The 22,282-nt window shown below is 42.6% G+C and overlaps 1 protein-coding gene across 6 annotated transcripts in view; it reads left to right on the forward strand.

Annotated features, from left to right (window-relative positions):
* Positions 1-22,282, forward strand: part of SMG6 (SMG6 nonsense mediated mRNA decay factor) — a 236,544-nt gene that overhangs the window by 71,624 nt on the left and 142,638 nt on the right. Inside the window, exon 1 of one of the 6 annotated variants that reach the window (XM_067715956.1) lies at positions 6,291-6,357. The exons of the other annotated variants lie outside the window; for them this stretch is intronic. Within the exon in view, the coding sequence (XP_067572057.1) occupies positions 6,306-6,357 (52 nt within the window). The 5' untranslated portion in view covers positions 6,291-6,305. Of the gene's footprint in view, positions 1-6,290; positions 6,358-22,282 lie in introns of those variants that run through there. 6 annotated transcript variants of the gene reach the window in all.

Below are 22,282 nucleotides of genomic sequence, written 5' to 3' on the forward strand. Positions count from 1 at the left end.
CCCAGAATATACTTTTAGAAGCCAACTTTGGGTTTAAAAGGTTTGAAGTCTTTTAGCGCTGTTGATAGCTGGATTACTTACTTAAGAAGCTGTGCCAGCTTGCAGTCTTAGCAGCAGTGTTTGCGAATGCCCAGTGACCACCTCTTGCCAGCATTGAGTATTGTTAATGTTTAATAGTCCTTAGCACAGTGTAGCCGTTCATATATTTGTAGAATAAATGATAGAATAAAACCTATCTTTATTTCTTTTTAAATAGACTTTATTTTTTAGAGAAGTTCTAGATTCATAGCAAAATTGAGTGGAAAGTACAGAGTTCCCATATTATCTCCTGCCCCCAAACACGCACAACCACCCTTACTATCAACATCCAGAACCAGAGTGGTTCATTTGTTAAAACTGATGAACCTAATCATCATTATCACCCAATGTCCATAGTTCACCTTAGAGTTCACTCTTGATGGTGTTCTATGGGTTTAGACAAATGTATAATTACATGTATCCACCATTATAGTATCATACAGTATAGTTTTATTGCCCTAAACCTTTGTGCTCTGCCTATTCCTCCCTCCTTCCCTCCCTCCTCTTAACCCCTGGCAACCTCTGATATTTTTACTGTCTCCATAGTTTTTGCCTTTTCCAGAATGTCATAGTTAGAATCATACAGTAGGTAGCCCTTTCAGATTGGATTCTTTCACTTGGTCATATGCATTTAAGGTTCCTCTATGTCTTTTCATGGCTTGATAGGTCTTTTTTTTTTTTTTTTTTGCGGTAAGCGGGCCTCTCACTATTGTGGCCTCTCCCGTTGCGGAGCACAGACTCCGGATGCGCAGGCTCAGCGGCCATGGCTCACGGGCCCAGCCGCTCCATGGCATGTGGGATCTTCCCAGACCGGGACATGAACCCGTGTCCCCTGCATCAGCAGGCGGACTCTCAACCACTGCGCCACCTGGGAAGCCCCGGTCATTTTTTTTTAAGCACTGAGTAGTATTCCATTGTCTGAATGTACCACAGTTGACTTATCCATTAACCTACTGAAGGATATCTTGGTTGCTTCTAAATTTTGGCAATTATGAATAAAACTGCTATAAACATTTGTGTGCAGATTTTTGTGTGGACTTAAAGTTTTCAACTCATTTGAGTAAATACCAAGTGGTGTGATTGCTGGCTCATATGGTAGGACTGTGTTTAGTTTTGTAGGAAGCTGCCTAACTGTCTTCCATCCTATCCCGTTTGCAATTGCATTTCTTTGATTATTGGTGAGAGTGGACATTTTTTCCTGTTTTTTCCTATGTTTTATTACCCATGTATAGTTCTGTGTGGTCTTGTTCTCTGCTCGTTTTTCTATTCCAGCCTAATATTTTTCATACCAATTTATTTGAGCTTTACAGATAGTAAATATAGCAAGTGCTTTTTATATTCATTGGAGATTTTCTTATTTGTATTTGATTTTCAATTATATTTACTTTTTTAATGTATAAAAGTTGTAAAATTTTATATAGTTAAAAATGCCATTCTTTATGATTGATTTCATTGCTCTTAAGCTTAAAAAGGTCTTTCCATTGGAAAAGTTTTTAGCCGTCCCTTTAACCGTATTTTCATTTCCATCAGCTGGAGGGAATTCTAGCATCGTTTGTAATTACATTCAGTTGGAAAGAGATGTGAGGAACCCTACGTGCTTAATTAAATAATGTGACACGTTGTGAGAGTAGATCTTTTGCACCCGATATAAGAGTTCCCAACCAGCGTATCAGCCCACTTTTATCCATTACTTGGAGTGAGGTGAGGTTGTAGTCATCAGGGGTTGCATTGTCAGAGTCAGACCTTTCCCCTGACCTCACCTTAGGTGACTACTTCCCAGCTGGGAATAGCTCAAGCCTGGAAAATTAGCATAGGTATGTAGGTGAGTAGTTGTGTGGTCTTGCCATTTCAGGGAGGAAAGAATACTGTTGCCTTTTGTGGCTGTCCTGCTTTTCATTGATGAATGAATCCTAGGTGTGTAACAGAACGTTACTAAGGAAGTACCATCTTTATTTTGGAGTAAAAGTTCTTGGAGTAAACTGTCTATTGAGCTGAAAGCAAGGAGGTAAGGCTGTGCCAGTGGGGGCCCACAAGCCACCAGCACATGGGACTAGACTCAGCCAGAGACATTTGGACACAGATGTTTCCCATAATCTCCGATGGCCCTTTTCATTGGTTAGTCTTGGTTTTGGAAGCACTGTGGAAGGTGCACTGAGGGCAGCATTTCTGCTGAGTGAGTCAGTGCACCTGATTATTTTGGGCTCAGGGATGTGCAGAAGGAGGGTAGAGGAGAATGAAATATCTTTGAAATTTCTTTGCTTTAAGGAGCTCGGAGACTTATAGGGATGGAATAGATGTATGCTGCCAGGTATAGGGAGTCAGATCATCACATTTCTGTTTTCTGGGTGATTGACTCTTAGGGGGGCGGTCAGCTGCCAAAAATGTGATCTCTCTCTGAAGGCCATGTGGTCTCATGATGATGAACTTTGCAACTGATCACATTTTTGTAAAATAATACTTGTTATATACACATTCAGGGAAGAAGACTGAGGGATATACATCAAAACTTAATCATGATTCTCTAGGATGGTAGAATTAAAGGTGTTCTTAATTTTCTTCTTTTGTTCTCTGCATTTTTGTAGTTTTCTGTAGTGATCACAATATTTTTGTAATAAGAAACGTAATTGGGGCTTCCCTGGTGGCGCAGTGGTTGAGAGTCTGCCTGCCAATGCAGGGGACACGGGTTCGTGCCCCGGTCTGGGAAGATCCCACATGCCGCGGAGCGGCTGGGCCCGTGAGCCGTGGCCGCTGAGCCTGCGCGTCCGGAGCCTGTGCTCCACAGCGGGAGAGGCCACAAGAGTGAGAGGCCCGCGTACCACCAAAAAAAAAAAAAAAAAACGTAATTTTAGAAATTGTAATGACAAAAAATTTGAAGTTAGATAAAATTACGTTCTAGTTCTGATTGTGTTATTTGCTGTATCATGCAAATTAGTTAACAGTTTCTAAATCTGTTTCTATATCTAGTACCTTGTGCATAGAAGACATTTATTAAATATTTGTTGAATTAAGCCTTCTAACCATAATATGGTTTGCCACTGATTGCCTGTATTTCTTTCCTTCCCTTAAGGGAAGATTCTGTTTCCTCTCTTGAACTTGAGGTTCAAACAAAGCAACTTTGGTTTTGAGGGTTGTTTTGTTTTCTTTTGACATTGCTGATTCTTCTCTCTTCTTTCATTCCAGAAGAACTAGTAACCTAATAGACCAACTAGAGAATATTCAGCTGTTCTAAAAAATGAAATTATTTTAGCTTCATGAAATACATAGATCCCTCAACCAGAGTATGTACTCCATGAGGACAAGAGAAGACTGTATATTTTGTGAAATCCCTAACAGTGTTCAAGGCTGACTTCAAAATTAGGTACTTAATCAACAATGACTGATCGATTGAGTAACTTACCAGGGTCTGGGGTTGTATAAAATGAGTTTAGGCATGTAAGAAATAAGCAAACTGTTAATTTTTTTAAAAAATTACTGTCTTTTTTGCAGCCAAGTAACATGCCTGGTAAATTTTTTTTTTTTTTTTTCCCGTCTGTCCCACGCAGCTTGTGGGATCTTAGTTCCCAGACAGTGATCAAACCTGGGCTCCCTGCAGTGGAAGTGTGGAGTCCTAACCACTGGACTGCCAGGGAATTCCCTAAAATGTTAATATGTTTTTTTTATTTTAATTTTTTTAAAATTTTTTTTAAAGGAAAACTTTATTGAGATATAATTTACATGTGACAAAGTCACTCATTTTAAGTGGCTTAATTACAATTCAGTGATTTTTAGTAAATTTACAGCATTGTACAGTCATCACCACAATCAAATTTGAGAACATTTCTATTGCCTTGAAAAGAGCCCTGTGCCCATTTGCAGTCACTCACCTTTTGAGAACCGATTCAGTGAATGATTTTCAGTCCACAACTTACCTAACTGCTCTGAATACATTTGACCCTACTGACCATACCTTTCCTTTAGAAATTTTCTCTTCCCTTCTTTTTTTTTTTTTTTTTTTTTTTTTTTTTGCGGTATGCGGGCCTCTCACTGCTGTGGCCTCTCCCATTGCGGAGCACAGGCTCCGGACGCGCAGGCCCAGCGGCCACGGCTCATGGGCCCAGCCGCTCCGCGGCACGCGGGATCCTCCTGGACCAGGGCACGAACCCGTGTCCCCTGCATCGGCAGGCGGACTCCCAACCACTGCGCCACCAGGGAAGCCCTCTCTTCCCTTCTTTATGGCCCAAAATGTTAATATGTTTTTAGAACATTCTTTTAAGATGGCCTTATGCAAGCTCCATGGTGATAAAGCTATCAGAACCCTCAGTTTGAGATGGTAATGCTACAGTGGACTGCTTTGAGAAACCAGGAGTAAGATCTTTAACATACTTCTCTCCCTTTTTTCTTAGCCCCAAACCCTGGGGGCCTCTCCCACTGAAGACAGTAGAAGCCAGATTTATAAAGACAGGCCTGTTAATTAAGTAACGCTCTTTAGCCCATGGATGCTGCTCCTTTCCAAGGGAGGCGGAGCAGCTCATTCAGCCATCGTGGTACCTGCTGTCAGTTTCGCCCTTGCTCTGAAGCCCTTAAAAGCGAGGAGAGTCCTGTTGGGAAGTGGTGGAAATGCCTCCACATATGTGTGCTATTTCTTTAAAAGAAAGTCGAGCGGAAGTGATGCTGTAGGGAACATCTGCACTTGGGGCTGAGTGGAGAGCGAGATGCGCTGCAGCTGGTGTAAGGCCCTGGCAGGCTGAGGCGCTGCTGTCTGTTGGGGTTTACTTCTGTCTACATTGAAACATGGCTTTGGGAGGGGGTTGGTGGCCTGCTGCCAGCCTCAGTTAGCCTGCCCTTCTCTTTCCTCTTTCCTCCTCACCGACCTCCTCCCCCCCAACTCCCCTCCCTCATGCTTTAAAGTCACATTTCCAGGCCAGACGTAGAATTAATCTCTGGGCACTTCACATTGCTGGCAGCTGAAAGCAGGATGTGGGATCTTTTTTTTCTCTCTTTCTCTCTCTCTGCGTCTTGGCTGACTTTTTTACCTCTCGAAGAATTTGGAAGGCCGTGAGATCCCCCCCCCCCCACAAGTACTGTGGAGTTTTTCAGCACTCTGATCACCCTGCTGTGGCTTCACCCTAATAGACTTCATATGTTGATGCAGTTGACATCAGTATCAAACTATTTTACATGTGATCTGGTGTATTTCCTGAGGAAATCTGCAAGATATTTATTAAGAACTAATAAAATAAACCTCGCCATGAGTTTTTAGGTAGTTTTCAATTTTTCATGTCTCTCTCGTTTCCTCTTATCAATGAGTTGCTATTTTCTCTCTCTACTCTGACCATTGCAAAAAGGAAACAAAAATAAATGTTTTAAACTGTTCCTGAAGGGACAGAGAGAGAATAGTTCTGCCATGATGTATCAGCCGGGGCTGTATTTTTAGTGCAGCATTGTAGAAACTAAAAATATCCTGTTATAGTGGATCCTTTTTATAGGTCTGTGTGTGTGTGTGCGCGCGCGTGTATGTGTGTTTATAATGTTGTACGCACAAGTGCCTTTGTGCATCGGCAGCCGCTCTTCCCATTACAGCTGGACTCCATTAGTCCTTGAAAATTAATGTAATCCCAGTTAAGAAAAAAATTAATTACTCTACCAGAGCTGCATTTTATCCAAAGCTAGTGTTAGCTCCCTAGCTGGCAGCTTAGTTTGAGAGGCTCCAGGGGCCCATGGAGCTGTGGCTTTGGTATCACAGCACTTGCTGCTGGGTTTTTCCCGTTGAGATCATTCCATCCCTTCAGGGTCAGGCATGTGATGTGCAGAGAGTCAGTGCAGATCCTCCACCTCAGTGAAATGCCAGGTTTCAGTCTGGTCATCCCCAAAAGGCGTGTCTGCCACAGGCTTAACTCATCTGCCATGGCAGGTTTTCTTATCAGGATTCTTTAAAAACGAGGTTCTTCGGCAGTGGTTGATTTTCAGTTCTCTCTGGAGGAGAAATACTGTTTATCAAAGTCCCAGAGATGCATAGGATTTGCCTGGGAGGGCTCTTCGTGGACAATTAAGAATGCCAATCACGTTTCGTTCTCACTTTTTGTCCAAGGTTGGACTCGTTTGTTTAATACACACCTTCTGTTGTAAATGAGTGTGTCAGAGTTGACTGCTAGTTTCTAGTCAGACTTCTCAGCACCAGCCCTGGATGAGGGGGGGCTGACTGGCTCAGCGTGTAAGGAACGTTTCCAGCTCTGTAATCATGTTCTGGGATGAGGTGCGGGGCACAGCCCAGAAGTGGTTGCAGTCAGCCTCGCCTTCACGGTACAGCTCTTGTGCAATTGCCTGAATTTGTTGTTGTTTTGTGTATTTTTCTTCTTTGGGGGCCTAGATTGGGGTAGAAGGATAGAGAGGGGTAGGTGGGAAGGATGGTTGTTTGTTTCCTTACTGGTCAGACTCTCCAGGCTTTCTGCTGAGAGTCCGGCCAGGATTCATCTGTCTTGGACTGCAGTTCTCTTTTTCTGCTGAGCTGGGGCGTGGGCAGCACAGGCCTGTGTAACCCGTGACAGGCCTCCCCAAGTGCCATGATGGCATGGATCCTCACGGTGCTGTTCAGAACAAAAGCAGGGTTAGTGCCCTTTTGTTTCTTTTTGGGCATGGGCTCTGAGGCTCGTCTGTGGATGTCATATTCTCTGCCTCTGGTGACTCTATCTAGGTCCTCCCCCGCCCCCGCCCATCATCCCGTAGCTGACAACTGGTTGAGCCCTTGGCTTCCTGTACTTGATCCCCAGGCAGTGTACTTCAGTAAAAGTAGTAATTAGGCCTTTTACAAATTTATTTTATTAGTGAAGAGAGTTAGTAGGTAATGGGCTGTAATTCTAACACAGCCAGTTTGGAGATTAATAAAAAATTTAAAAAGAGCAGTTTTTACCAGAGGCAGTGGGCCTGTTATTTTGAGTTCTCAGCTGAGCCGAAATCAGAGCAGCGTGGGACCCATGGCGGACTGTGCTGCTGGGAGGATGGAGAGCCACGTTCCTTGTTGTTACAGTCTGTGCAGTGCCCGTCCTTGAGGGTGTTTTACACTGGCATTGGAAAAAAGGAAACCTTGTTTTCCAAGAACTCTGCTCTCTCTCAGCTTGATAAGCATTTAAAAATAAAAGCTGCACAATTGAAATTGGCAGTGCATCCTCATTCTTTTGTCTCTCTGTTTATTTTTTTCCCTCATCCCTCAACATGTGTGCTACAGCCCATGGTTATTACACCCTCAAGAATGATGGCCTGGAACTCAGCAAACTTGCACCAAGGTCTGCCCGCCCTCCACTCTCTGTTTGAAGCTGGCTGAGGCATCCGGGCCTAGCACTGAGAGGCCTGGTGGATCAGCCTCAACAGCTCCATCTGTGGCACATTTCCCTTTTCCCCTGAAGCTGCTGCCTGGAATTTTTAGCTTCTCCAGAATCCTGATTGTCAGCCCAATCTTTCTTGTTAGTTTTTGCAGTTAACTTAATTGATTTGTTTACCTCTCCATTGGAGGAGCTCAAAAAGAAAGTGCTTTGGCACTAATCAGGAGCAGTCCTGGCTTTTTAAAAAGATTCTTCTGAGCTAAAATTGTATAATACTGACCCAGGGAGAAAAAAAACTACTATGGCTTAGTCTAGGGTGACGGTAAGTCCTGGTTTGCCTAAGGATAGTCCCTGTTTATGCATTATTAATAGCATACCCTTTCGCTCTCACAAATATCCCAGTTTAGGAGATAGATTTTAGCATCACCCTACCTTAGATGAATTTAGAAAAAGATTTAAAAAAAAAAACAAACCCAAAATTGAAAAAACAACTCACTCACTACAAACTGTTAATTCTTTGTCTAGAAATGTAATGGGTTGTAAGTGCCAAACCCTGCCCTAAGCATTGCAAGCAGATTCCACTGGAGTCATGCACATGTGACCTCAGAAAGAATTGCCATATCTCTGGCTCTGTGAGCGAGGACTGGCCTTCCTGCTTGAGTACGTCCTGGTAAAGCCAACTTTGAAACACCATGTCACTTGTTTTAGCATTTCTGGTTATCATTGCCTAGTTGGTTGAGTCAGAACCTGGAGTTAGTTTTTGGTGGGGTGTGGTTTCAGGTTTGCAGACTTCCCAGTTGATGCCTGTGAAGGGTTTGGTGCCTGATGTAACTGAATAGGGTGTTACTTCAGGTTAGTAGTCCTTGTTTTTGCTTGGCTGGTTGGGCTGAACCTGGTATTACCGTTTCCCAAAGAATATTTTTGGTTTGAAAACTGAAGGTCAGCAGTTCGCAAGTGCCGAACTTGAAGCCAACTCTGTGGTTTGTCTTGTGCCACTGGGCCAGCAGCACTGCAGCCCGGATCGATTGATCTGCAGCAGTATGAGACCACGAACAGCGGCTGCCAGACAAAACTCCATCTCACCCCACTTCACCGTCCAACCTGCCTCTCTGCCCAGATCCCCTTTCTTTTTCCTTGTATGTCTGTCTCACTCTCGGTTATGTATTTCGCTTTTTTGGGTCTATCTTTTTCCATCTCCCTGTCTCTTTCCATAACAGTTTTTAATAATGTTTTAGTTAGTTCCAGCCTTTTCCCTGAATGGATCCCATTGGAAAATGCATTTGAAAGGAAACAGTTATACACTTCCCTTCCTTTGAAACTCTGTTGGCACCTTTTCCAGTGCAGTAAACCATACAACATGTATTTTCAAAGTTTCCAAACACAGACACGCTGGCGTTAAATTTATGAAAAAATATTTTATTCAGCTGTATGGTAACTGTGACTTTCAGAGATCCTGATCAGATTTGAAATTGGTGCTGACTTTTGGAACTCCAACAGGTTTTCAGATCTCTGCAGGAAATACAGCCACATCGGCTCTTGGGCATCTGTGATGCCTTGTGCCTTGGCCTTTGATTGCAGGTTGGGCAGGAGGAGTTGGGGCAAGAGACATGGATGTGGGGATCCCCCAGCCATACCCAGAGGAAAACAGGGAAAGTCAGTGAGTCATTGAAGAATGTTGCATAGCTGTGTTGGGCACAGGAGCAGAAGGTAAATTCTGTTTACTCCGGTCTAGGACTGGAGGTCAGATAACACCTGTTTGTGTGGTATGTCATTTACTTTAGGGTGCCATGGCTAAGAAGAATTGTTTTATTTGTATTCAAAGCAATGATGATGTCACTAACGTCTATAAGTGATTGCCTCACTCCTCCCTCTGTATACCTATGGTCTTATGCCCCCCCACCCCTCAAAAATGTATGCTAGAATCAGTCTATTTAAATGTCTGTGGGTTTGAATTTGGTGCATAGGGACAGTGATCCTCCTCAAGGATCCCAGCTGTTCAGAAGATCCCTGGGAATGCTATTTATGTATGTACGTATGGCCGCATTGGGTCTTTGCTGCTGCACGCGGGCTTTCTCTAGTTGCGGTGAGTAGGGGCTACTCTTCATTGCAGTGCGCGGGCTTCTCATTGCGGTGGCTTCTCTTGCTGCGGAGCACAGGCTCTAGGCACGCGGGCTTCAGTAGTTGCAGCATGCGGGCTCTCTAGAGCGCAGGCTCAGTAGTTGTGGCGCACATGCTTACTTGCTTTGCAGCATGGGGGATCTTCCTGGACCAGGGCTTGAACCTGTGTCCCCTGCATTGGCAGGCAGATTCTTAACCACTGCACCACCAGGGACGTCCCTGGGAATGCTCTTGAAAGAAGCCTTTCAGAAGGTTTCCTCCAAATTGCTTAAGCAGCTGAACTCTGTCTTGGCTCACTTACGTTCATGTACTAGTCCATTTCAGCGTTTCTTTGCTCGCCGGTCCAACCGTGGATCTGCTTCAGGGCACGCAGGTGGATTCTGTGCCTACAGCCGTAGGACGGAAGCTGCGGAAGAAACCCAACAAAAGCCGATCATTCTGCGGGCCACTTGTCCCACTCAGCTCAGTTAACGGGTTTGTTAAGCATTTGTTGTGCCGCGTTCTTCTTAGCTTTCCTGGTAGCATTTGCCTCTGTTGACAGGAGACTTTCCAGAAGTGCTTTCAGTGATAGTAACTCTGTATTCTCTCTGTTCTTCCCTTCCTCTCCCCCTATTTCTTGGGTCTTCCCTTTCTGATCCACACCCTAAATATCAAGGCTTACTAAAGATATTACCTTGGCCTTCCTCTCTTCATCCTTTCCTCATTGATGTATCATAAAATCCCATGGTTTTAACGGTCACCTCTCTGTGGATCGCTTCCAAATCTCTTTCCTGCTCAAATCTTTTTCCTAAGCTCTAGCCCGCATTTCTAACTTCTTGTTGAACGTTTTCACCTGGAATCTCAAGCTTATTAAAAATTGATTCATCCTGTTTCTCAAGTGTTGTAAGTCAGGTTCCCCAGGAAGCAGACTTTTAAGATGGAGGTTTGCATCCCCAGGAAGTTGGTTGGGGAATGCTCTCAGGATCAGTACCCAGAGGGGCATGATGGGTATGCAGGATGGGGCACAGGGAGAAGTTGAACTGCCCTGCAGATGTAACAAAGGCCTTAGCCAGTCTTGTAAGGAGCTCTGGAGCTGCTTAAAGGGGCTGACCCTTCAGAGTAGTCCCAGATTGGGCCAAAGGGGCTGAATCTTTACACCCTTCCTGCCCTCCAACCACCAGTCAATGAATGTGAGTTACTCCTGGGAAGGGGCAGTGACATTGGGAAAACGCCTTTCTTCAGCTGAGAGCAAGTCTGGGAGAGGGATCAGCTGAGATCTACTGCTGCCAACACTCTCGGCAGCTGGGAGAATGAGTGCGTTAGTCCCGGAGGGGATCTGGGCAGTGCACCAGATCACCCCTGCCCTGCTGGAACTCTTCCTCCTGTGTACAGTTTTTCTGTTATTGGTACCAGTGTCTTCCATATATTCAGGCTGTCTTGGCCTCACTGTTTCTGTTTTTAAATTGAGGTATAATTTACATAAAACAGTAATGCACAGATTTTAAGTGTTCAGTCTGATGAGTTTTAACAAATGCCAACCCCACTTCTTATTCTTTTTTACCGTGTGTGTTAGGAGTGTTTGAAAATGACAAGAACCATCTTGAAATAGCTTAACACAAGAAGGGAAATGTATTGCAAGGAACTTGAGGACAAGGATATTATCCTATGGAGGGAATTGGAACCAGGAAAGCCTTTTTCTGCACTTCTGCTTCCTTCTGCATATTGCTTGCCCCTCTGCCTCGCCCCCGCCTTCCTGGCAAATAGTAAAGGTTCAGTAAATAGCTTTAATTATTATATCATTTTTATATACTTGTATTTTTTACAAACAGTTATCTCACCCTTTTAAATGGCTATTTATTGGATGTATGTCCCATAATTTAATAAGCAGTCCTCTATTCATGGACACTTAGGTTGTTTGCAGGCTTTTCCTTTCCAAACTATGTAATAATGAATTTCCTCATTCATGTCATTTCACACATTATCTTTATCTCTTGAGATGATTTTCACTTTCTTCTTTGATTTATAGTTAACTACATGCTGGAATCCTATTAGATTTCAGCTCCTTGAGGGTCCAGTTCCTGTCTGATTCATCTTTGTAAGCTAAATGCCTAGCATAGGGCCTTGCATGTAGTAGCTGCTTAGTAAATGCTGACTGTGTGAATAAGGAAAGGAATTGATCCAGCACTTAGTGGGTTACTACTCAGAACAGATAGTCTCCGATGACCAGGCACTGTGGTAAGTGCCTGGGATTTACTGGAGTCTGCACTACAGACCCTGCCCTCATGGGATTTCCAGCCTAGTGGGGAAGCTTGATAAATTGTAAATCCTGTGCTGGAGTGGCTTTGAGCCACCTGCCTGGTGCATGTTGTGGGTGGAACCACTTTGAGTCCAGAGAAAGGAGGCTTATCAGGCAGCACAGTACAGGTTTAGTATATGTTGGTTCTTGAAGGAAGGACTTAGATAATGGAGAGGAGGGAGGTGGGCTTTAGAGAGCGAGGGTGGGAGAATGGCCATTCAGTGCTATGGAGGTGGCAGGTTTGCTATTTTATTTCTTCTTGGCTGTTGTCATTCACTATCCTTTGGTGTGGGCCCTCTCTGAGGGGCAAGGCAGTGCTCTAAAAATAAATCTGTTAGGTCTTTTGAACCAGGCAGAAGCAGGTCGATTCTGTCCTCCAAAGGGAGGAAATCTCCCCAAGAAGATGAAGTTGAGTTGGTGCTTGAAGGCTGCCTGTTTGGCAGGGGTGCTAATCCCAGAGTTATGGAGCTTTGTTCTCTGTACCAATGTTCAAATATAAATTCAGCTTTTAAATCTCTTTGCTTTATAGCATGCTGTTGTACTTTTTGTTTTGTAAAGATCCCCAAAATTTACATAAATCGAATTTTACAGTTTTGACCATTTTCCTTTCATATCCATACATCTATGTTTATATATGTATATATTTGATAGCATATATATTTTAATATATCATTTGGTCTTCTTAAAATAAGATTTTTATAGCATATTGTCACATTCTCATTTATCTAAAATTCTTTAAGATTTTAGGATATTTTAGCCTTTTGTTATCAATTGCAAGTAGCTCTTGCCCTTGGGTTTCTCTGGCCCTTGGTCTCTGTCACAGACTGGATGTTGGGCAAATATGTTAGACATCAAGGATTTCTCTGCTTAAAGAAACCCTTCATGGATCCTTTTTGAAATAAGAATTACAATCTCCTAATTTAGCATTATTTTAACTTAGCATTATATATCTATCTCTATATAAAATATTCCTATATCTATGTTTGTGGAAAAACATTCTTAGATTGTGATACACAGTGTATTTTGTCTCACAATATAGATAACTTCAGGGTAATATTTCTTGGATATCTTTTAAGAGTATGTGGTGATAATGCCATACGTTGTAAAGGCCTTTTCAAGGTTATTGTTCATTTTTTCATACAGTATCCCTTGCATAGAGTCCACGTTAAAAAAAGTATTTTAGAGCTCAGTGCTGAGAAAGGATTTGTTTTTCCTGAGGAACTGATACACTTATTCCTTTCCAATAATGACAGCTATACAGTTGTTGGTGTTTCCTTTTCTGCTTTGACTGCCAGGAAAATCAGAGGCAAATTTTAAGTTCATTCATCGAAGACTGTTAACCCACATGATTGACATATTTGTATTTTCCTTCTTCTTGGTCCTGATTTTCTACATTTACTTTAATGTTATCTCATGGTAGGTGATTTTGCCCTAAATTGTCACAAATCTTTCATGGAATTGAGGTATAAAAGAATAAATATAAACAAAAAAATTTTAATCTAGTTTAAAACAATGTATATAGGTTTCAGTTAGTATTGTTGACAAACTATCAAGTCTGCCAACTGAATACAAATTCTAAAGGGGATCTCCTTTCTAGAGCTTCTAATTCAGGGGACTAGCTGGTGCCTCTTGGGTTTCTAGGCACCTTCACTGAGTGCTAACTTTCTCACCTTCTTCCTTGGCATAATTGCTTTATTTACCTATTATTCTATTGATCTCTTTTCTACTTTAAAAATACATGTTTCGGGCTTCCCTGGTGGCGCAGTGGTTGAGAATCTGCCTGCCAATGCAGGGGACACGGGTTCGAGCCCTGGCCTGGGAAGATCTCACATGCCGCGGAGCAACTGGGCCCGTGAGCCACAACTCCTGAGCCTGCGCGTCTGAAGCCTGTGCTCCGCGACAAGAAAGGCTGCGATAGTGAGAGGCCCGCACACCGCGATGAAGAGTGGCCCCTCGCTCGCCGCAACTAGAGAAAGCCCTCGCACAGAAACGAAGACCCAACACAGCCAAAAATAAATAAATAAAAGCCATTTAAAAAAAAAAAATACATGTTTCACAATGGGTGGGGTTGGATAAAGTCATTGCTTACTTGATCTAGTTTGGGCATTGATCTTGGATTGTAAAGCTTTGAGGTACTTTTTAGGGTGAGTTGCTGGAGCAGAGCAGGATGTATGTGCAGATCTGGATGTTCAAGAGAAATCCACCCAGGAATTATGTTTTATCATTGGCCTCATTTTTCAGTACTGACTCCTTAAGATTTGTTTGATGGCTGTAATCTTTGCATTCTGGAAGCTTCTCAGAAGGACTCTAAGAGAGCCTTCCTATCGTGGGTACCTCTCTGCCCTACTTGTCTCAGAGTTGTTTTATTTTTGGCCTTGTTTGCAAACTGTCAGACTCTTCTAAAAATCCTTCAGGAAGCCATAAAATGAAAAGAAATTGAGTTAATCTGTTAAAATGAAAGCTGAGCACTTCTCTGCCCCTCTGCCTGCCGTATCAAAGGAGCTTCCTCTGAATGAGGATGTCTGCAGGCATTATCTCTCACTAACTTTTACTTTGAGCCCAGATTGCTCCTGAAGCATCATACCAGCAAAGGCAGGTTTCAGACTGTTTGAGTCTGATGCCAAATCTCTGCCCACTCTGTCAGAGGGGATGTAGCTGTATTAATTCCTTCTCACTGTTACAGCGAAAGCTTCCTTCTAGGTTGGCCAACAGGCATGCCTCTTAGGAAGCCGCCTTCGTTTCTCTTCTCCTACACAGCCTTAAGTAGCTTCTGACACAAGACACTCCAGATCTCCTGAGGGAATTCCATAGGGATTTACCTGCCTGATATAAGTAAAAGCTGCCACTGTTTTTTACTCCTCCTTTGCTTTCCTCAAATGTTGGGAGAGAAGCAAGCTTCCTAAAACCTCTGGCAGGAAATGTAGAAGCAGAAACTCTGTCCTCCAAGATCTACTTGTAACTCCTCCAAATGTGATGCTGGAATGACAGGCGCTCTTCCATTGGGCCCCATTCCTGAGAGGCTTGGCTGGTGCGAGCATGCCATCCTGCTGGCAGCAGGTCTGCTTGCCCAAGAGGGGACATGTATTTGAATAACCCTGGAATCAGGCAGGAAATTCTGAGTGACAAAAGTATCAATCCAGAGATACAACTAAGTTGGAAATGGCCAGAGTATGTTTTGATTAGTGATTGGTTTAATTTTTCCAGGAAATCTATAGGAATACCATTTCTAAAATCGCATGGATATTCCCTGGAGAAACCTAAGCACTCATTGAGAAGTGTTTTCATTTTTCCTTGTAGAGAGTAGAAATGGTTTGCCGTCTGTCTTGCCAAGATGTATCGGTAGAGTTCCCAGGACATTTCTTTGCTCTAGAGCTCCATGTCGAGGAGGAGGGAAAGCCAAGCTGCCCTCTGGAGAGGGCCTAGCACCTCTGGAGGTCATTTTCATACCTTCAGAAGGTAGCAGTTGTGTTATAGTGCCATAAGGAGCTTTACAATCAACCAGACCAAAGGTTTGAATTCTCCACTCAGACATTTATCAGCTGTGTGACCTTGATGAACAAAGTTAACTTATCTCCTCTGAGGCTTAGTTTTCTTGTCTATGAAGTAGGGAATATCAATGCCAGTTTGTAGTGTTTTTCTGAGTATCAAATTAGATAGTGTATGCAAAACACCTTGCTCAGGGCCTTTGTATGTATTAGGCACTCAGTAGCTGTCCAGCTTTCTTGATTAAATCCATCTCTAATTATAAACTCTTAAAATCTGAGGAGTTGAAGCAGTCATTCCCCTATTTAAAAAATCTGTTTAACAGTTTTATTGAGATGTAATTGATGTATTTTATATTTTTATTATTTATTTATTTGGTCAGGTTGGGTCTTAGTTGCGGCACGCGGGCTTCTCTCTCTCTAGTTGTGGTGCCCAGGCTCCAGAGTGCCTGGGCTCTGTCGTTGCAGCACGTGGGCTCTCTGGTTGTGTTGCGTGAGCTTAGTTCCCCGACCAGGGATCAAACCAGTGTCCCCTGCATTGCAAGACAGATTCTTAACCACTGGACCACGAGGAGAGTCCCTGTGATTGATGTATTTTAGACTACACATATTTAAAGTGTACACATTGAATGAATTTAGACATATGTATACATTTGTGAAACCATCACCACAATCAAGATAGTGAACATATCCTTCACCCCTTAAAGTGAAAGTTCCGGTGCTCCCTTGTAATCTGTTCTTCCCTAACCTTCCCCTCCCAGTCCTAGGCGACCACTGATCTGCTTTCTGTCACTGTAGATTAGTTTGCATTTTCTAGCATTTGACAGTAAGTTCTCTCCCTCCCTCCCTCCCCAGCCTCCCTTTGGCCTGCCTTCTTTACTCCACATTGATTTTGACATTCATCTGTGTTGTTGAGTGATACAGTAGTTTGTTCCTTTTGGTTGCTGACTGGTCTTCCATTGTGTGGATATACCACAATTTGTTTATCTGTCCCCCTTGTTGATGGACATCTGGTTTTGTTTTCCAGTTTTTGGCTGTTATGCATAAGACTGCTATAAACATTCAAGTGTAAGTCTCTGTGTGAACATATGCTTTCATTTCTCTTAGGTAAATACCTAGGAATTGTCTACCCAGGTCATTTGGTAAATGTGTATTTTAACTTTTTAAGAAACTTCCCAACTATTTTCCAAAGTGGTTGTGCCATTTTTTATTCCCAAAGCAGTGGGTGAGAGCTGCAGTTACTCTGCATCCTCACCAACACTTTGTTATTCTCTCTCTCTTTGATTACAGACATCCTAGCGGGTGTGGAGTTTTTTGAGGTTTAGATTTCCCTACTGATTAATAATGTTGAGCATCTTATCAGAAGTACATGTTCATTTGTTTTGTTGGTTGTTTTTTTTTTTTTTTTTTTTTTTTGGCCGCACCGCGCGGGGCATGTGGGATCTTAGTTCCCTGACCAGGGATTAAACCCGCGCCCCCTGCAGTGGAAGCTCAGGGTCTTAACCACTGGGCCGCCAGGGAAGTCCCTAGCATGTACTTATTTGCCATCTACATAGCTTCTTTGCTCATTTTTTGGTTTATCTTATTAATTTGAAAGAGTTCTTCATATGTTCTAGATATGAGTCCTTTGTCAGATATATATTTTACAAATATTTTCTCCCAGTGAGACAATTTTCTTTGTGGCTTCTCTTTTCATTTTTGTCTTTTAAAGAACAAGCTTTTTTTTTTTTTTTTTAATGAAGTCTTTTTAAGTTTGATCTTTACAGATTTGTTGGCAAAGGAGCAGTTTAAAATAGTATTGTAGCTGATGCTGCTAATTAAAAAATATCTTCTTAATATGCATCTGATTAACAGTCTGAAGCAGTGCAGCGCTGAAAATGCATAAGCAGCTTCATTTATGAAGAAAACAGTGCTAGGGCTCATGTGTTAAACAACTTTTTTCCCCTGACTGCCCTTGTTTGAAGAATGTACATACCATTGGTTTGAGATTTATACCTTTACTTATTTTTTGAGCAGCAAGAACATGTTTAAACAGCTCACTTAGCTTCTGCAGTTCGTTCTTCTTGTCATCTTTCGTCACTTTCTCATCACCTTCACTTTGTGCTGCTTGACGTGGATTTTACTGATCCGATGAGTCATAGCCTTGATGATGAAGTTCTCTTGCTTTACTCCTTGTTCTTTAGACAGAAGTTCTGTCTTCAGTGAACTTTCCCTTCTTTTTTCTTATTTTCCTTTTGGTTGCCCCTGGCAGTTTCTTGCTCAGTCCAGTTAAGGAGCCGCACAGCTGGGCATCTCCATCAGCTCAGGCCAGTCAGCACACGATGAGAACAAGGGGCTGCAGCATCTGCACAGAGTATTCTCAACTAATTGAGAAACCGTCCTCAAAATGTCTTAAGAACCCTTTTCTATGTGAAAGAGAAACGTTTCTGGAATCCTATGTCCGATCTTTTTGGGTATGTTTGTTGGCTTACTTTTGTTTGTTTACTTGTTTTAAAATTTTCATTTTGAAATAATTATAGATTCACAGGAAATTGTAAAAAAGAAAAAAAAGTACAGAAGGTCCTGTTCACCCTTCATCCCTCCTTCCCTAATGTTAGCATCTTGCATAACTTTAGTGCAGTATCAACACCATGAAATTGACATTGGTACAATCCACAGACCTTATTCAGATTTCACCAGTTATACATGCACTTGTTTGTGTTTATGTATAGTTGTATGCAGTTTTATCACAGCGGTAGTTTCATGTAACTACCTCACAATCAAGATGCAGAACTGGGGCTTCCCTGGTGGCGCAGTGGTTAAAAATCCGTCTGCCAGTGCAGGGGACACGGGTTTGAGCCCTGGTCTGGGAAGATTCCATGTGCCGCGGAGCAACTAAGCCCGTGCGCCACAACTACTGAGCCTGCGCTCTAGAGCCCGCACGCCTAGAGCCCGTGCTCCGCAACAAGAGAAGCCAGTGCAATGAGAAGCCCACGCACCGCAACGAAGAGTAGCCCCTGCTCACCACAACTAGAGAAAGCCTGCGCACAGCAACAAGACCCAGTGCAGCCAAAAATAAATAAATAAAATAAATAAATTTATATATATAAAAAAAAGTGCAGAACTATTCCATCACTACAAAGCTCCTTCATGCTACCTTGTAAGAACCATCCCTGCCCCCCTTCCATCCCCAAACCCTAAGCCCTGTTTTCCGTCTCTATAATTACATTATTTCAAGAATATTATATAAATGAGGTCATATAGCCTGTAACCTTTTGAAATCAGCTGTTTTCACTCAGCATAATTCCCTGACGGTCTGTCCAAGTTATTGCGTGTACCAGTTGTTCTTTTCTTTTTATGGCTGAGTAGTATTCCATAGTATGGATGTTCCACAGTTTGTTTAACCATTCATCCAGTGAAGAACATCTGGGTTGTTTCCAGTTTTAAGCTATTATCAATAAAGCTGCTATAAACATTAGCGTACAGGTTTTTGTGCAAACATAAGTTTTTATTTCTCTGGGATAAATGCCCAGGAGTCTAATTGCTGAGTCATATCATAAGTGCATTATTAGTTTTAGAAGGAACTGCCAAACGTTTTTTCAGAGTGGCTGTACCATTTTATATTCCAATCAGCTAGGTATGTACGATCCGATTTCTCTGCATCCTCATCAGTTTTTTGGTGTTGTTACTATTTTTTGTTTTAGCCATTCTGATAAGTAGTTTTTTGTGTTTTTTTAAAATAAATTTATTTTATTTATTTATTTTTGGCTGCACTGGGTCTTCATTGCTGCACACGGGCTTTCTCTAGTTGTGGTGAGCGGGGACTACTCTTCGTTGTGTTGCGTGGGCTTCTCATTGCACTGGCTTCTCTTGTTGCAGGGCATGGGCTCTAGGCGTGCAGGCTTCAGTAGGTGTGGCACACAGGCTCAGTAGTTGTGGCTCGCAGGCTCTAGAGCACAGGCTCAATAGTCGTGGCTCACAGGCTTAGTTGCTCCGCGGCACGTGGGATCTTCCCGGACCAGGGCTCGAACCCGTGTCCTCTGCATTGGCAGGCAGATTCTTAACCACTGCGCCACCAGGGAAGCCCCTGATAAGTAATTTTAACACTGTAGTTTTAACTTTGATTTCCTTAATGGCTAATGCTATTGAACATCTTTTCATGTGCTTATATTTCACCTGTATATCCTTTTTGGTAAAATGTTCATGTCTTTTGCCCATTTTCTAATTGGACTGTTTGTTTTCTTTACTGGTGAGTTTTGAGAGTTCTTAATATAGTCTAGATACTAGTCCTGTGCAAGATATGTAGTTTGCAAATACATTTTCCTAATCTATAATTTGCTTTTTCATCCTCTTACAGAGCGAAAGATTTTAATTTTTATGAGGTCTAGCATACCAGTTTTCCTTTTATAGATTGTGCTTTTTGCATCAAGTCCAAGAATTCTTCACTTAGTCCTAGATCCTGATGATTTTTTTCTATTTTTTGTCTAAAAGTTTTATACTCTTATGTTTTGCATGTAAGTCTTTGATCCATTTTCAGTTAATTTTTGTATAACGTGTGAGATTTAGGTCAAGGTTCTTTGTTTGTTTGTGGATATCTAATTGCTCGAGCAAATATTTGTTGAAAAGGCTATCCTTCTTTGTTTGACTTAACATCGGGAGCGATAATTCCTCCTACTTTGTTCTTTTGCACAATTGTTTTATCTATTCTAGGTCCTTTGCCTTTCCACATAAACTTTAGAATAAGCTTGTTTTCGTCTACAAAAAAATTTTGCTGAGATTCTGATAGTAATTGTGCTAAACCTTTAAATCTTTGTGGGAAGAATTGACATCTCTGTGATATTGATTCTTCCAATCCATGAACATGGTAAGTCTCTACAATTATTTTGGGTCATCTTTTATTTCTTTCATCAACACTTGTAATTTTCAGCGTAGGATCCCATTCGTATTTTGTTAGATTTACACCGAAGTATTTCATTTTCTTTGGCAATACTGTGTTTTTAATTTCAGTCGCCACACAGTTATCTCAGAGCTTTTTGTGCAGAACTGTGGAGTGGTGTGAGGTTTTCATGTTCATGGCAAAGGAGAGAGGAGGAGTTGGAGTTTGAAACTTGAATCACAGGCATTTGAAAACCAGGTATGGAGAATTCCCTGGTGGTCCAGTGCCGAGGGCCCAGGTTCACTCCCTGGTCAGGGAACCAAGATCCTGGAAGCCGCGCAGCATGGCCAAAACCAAAAACACCAGGTATGGAAACAGTGTAGGTGTAAGAGCAGACAGACTTGGATTCAAATCCCATCTCTGACACTTAACTGACTTTGTGACCTAGGGCAAGTCATTTAACTTCTCTGAGCCTATTTTCTCAACTGTCAGAAAGAGAGAATAACACCTCCTGTGCAAATCTTTTGTAAAGCTCTGAGATAATATATATATATATGAATGCTCTGTGTCTAACACAGCTCTCCCTATATCTTAGTTATTATTTCTGGCCACAGTGGAATCATCATTTATGATCCACAAATGGAGAGGCAAGTGTACCTGCTGTTAAGAGCAGCAAATGTTTCTTGAACCCCTTCATGGTGCTAATTTTCAAGGATGTGAAGTCTTGACATAGCTCTTGTCCTCAAGGGGCTTATAATTTTGTTGAGGAAACATGCTATATGTATAAAAATTCCAGGACTAGGCATCACTTGTTAAGTTCCAAATGTGTGGTGCGGACAGTGGGTGCATCAAAGAACTTTTTCTTCCTGGGTTTTGTTTGCCCTTTTGTACCCTGTTCATCAAGGTGGCTTCTGGGTGTTGTTGATGAGAGAATGTGTGGGGGTGGGAGGGGGTGTGTACAGATTTAGGGGAGGGGAGTCATGTGGGAATATGTAATTAATTTTTATACTTTTCCCAGTAAACCATCGACCCTTTTTATGATGTCATGAGGGATTCCTTAATTTTGCAGCTGCTTCCTGATTACGTCAGAGAGGAGCCTCTCACCCCACAGCCTGGAGCTGCACTCATACAAGAATTGGAAACAAATGAAGTGCTGAATATCTAATGGCTTCCACAGGGAGAACCAGTTCAGACTTCCCAGGCCTCCTTCTGCAAGGTCTTCCTCAAGTATTTCTGACCCCCTGAAGTGTCTTTGTTCTGGAAAGACAGGACTGGCCCAGAGCCAAGTGGGCGGGAGCCTGGGGACTCCTCCCTCTCTCCAGGTGTTCTGCATTCCCACATTTCTACCCCTTTCCTGGATCTCGTTTGGTGGGTGTTACCCTTTTTGAGGTCTCAGGATCCTCTGGAACCTGCTGAGATTATCAGTGAGAGTCCTTCCCTCCCCCACATCATCTCCACCTTCTCTTCTCTTGATTTTCCTTCTGCAGCATTTCTCACATCTGTGCACTCCTTTCCATTCCCTCTCCCACCTCTTATAAGAAAGATGTTACATTTATTTGGCATTATAAAGTTTATGAAGTGCTCTACATGTAATTCCTCTTAATTCAAACAAGTTCATGTCCTCTTAGCTTCCCAACCAGTTTGCCTCCCTGTTTCTTTTTTCCAGCTATGCTAATCTGTCCTGAATGCTTTAACTGGATTAATCTTCATAAAATACTCACCTCTGCCTTCACTCAGGAGCCGTGAGCGAGTGCCCTCCTCGCTGCCTGTTGGGTCAAGCCTGCGTTCCTTGCTGTGGCATCGCAAGCCCTATGCTTTGTGGTCCCTGTTTTACCACGTGCCGAGTACAGCGCTTGCCGTCTGGGAACATGCCTGGTGTGTCCCTACCTGCGTGCCTCTTTAGCACGCTCAGTCCCTCCTTCATCCTGCCCAGTTCATCTTTTGCAGCCCTGCTCAGAAGTGCTCTCTTCTGTGAAACCGTCCCTGATATACACTAGCTAGAAATGATTTTCTTTCCTTCTGGTGAGAGAAAGCATCTTATTTCCACCTTCCTATGGCATGTAATAATACATTGTCTTGAATTACAGCTATTTGGGTGTTTGTGTATTCTTCCTGTCTTCCTCATTAGAATATCATCTTCTCATGGACGGTATCTTGTTTTCCTTTACATCCTCCACAA

The sequence above is a fragment of the Pseudorca crassidens genome, chromosome 19, assembly GCF_039906515.1.
Source record: "Pseudorca crassidens isolate mPseCra1 chromosome 19, mPseCra1.hap1, whole genome shotgun sequence".
Classification (NCBI taxonomy): Eukaryota; Metazoa; Chordata; class Mammalia; order Artiodactyla; family Delphinidae; genus Pseudorca; species Pseudorca crassidens.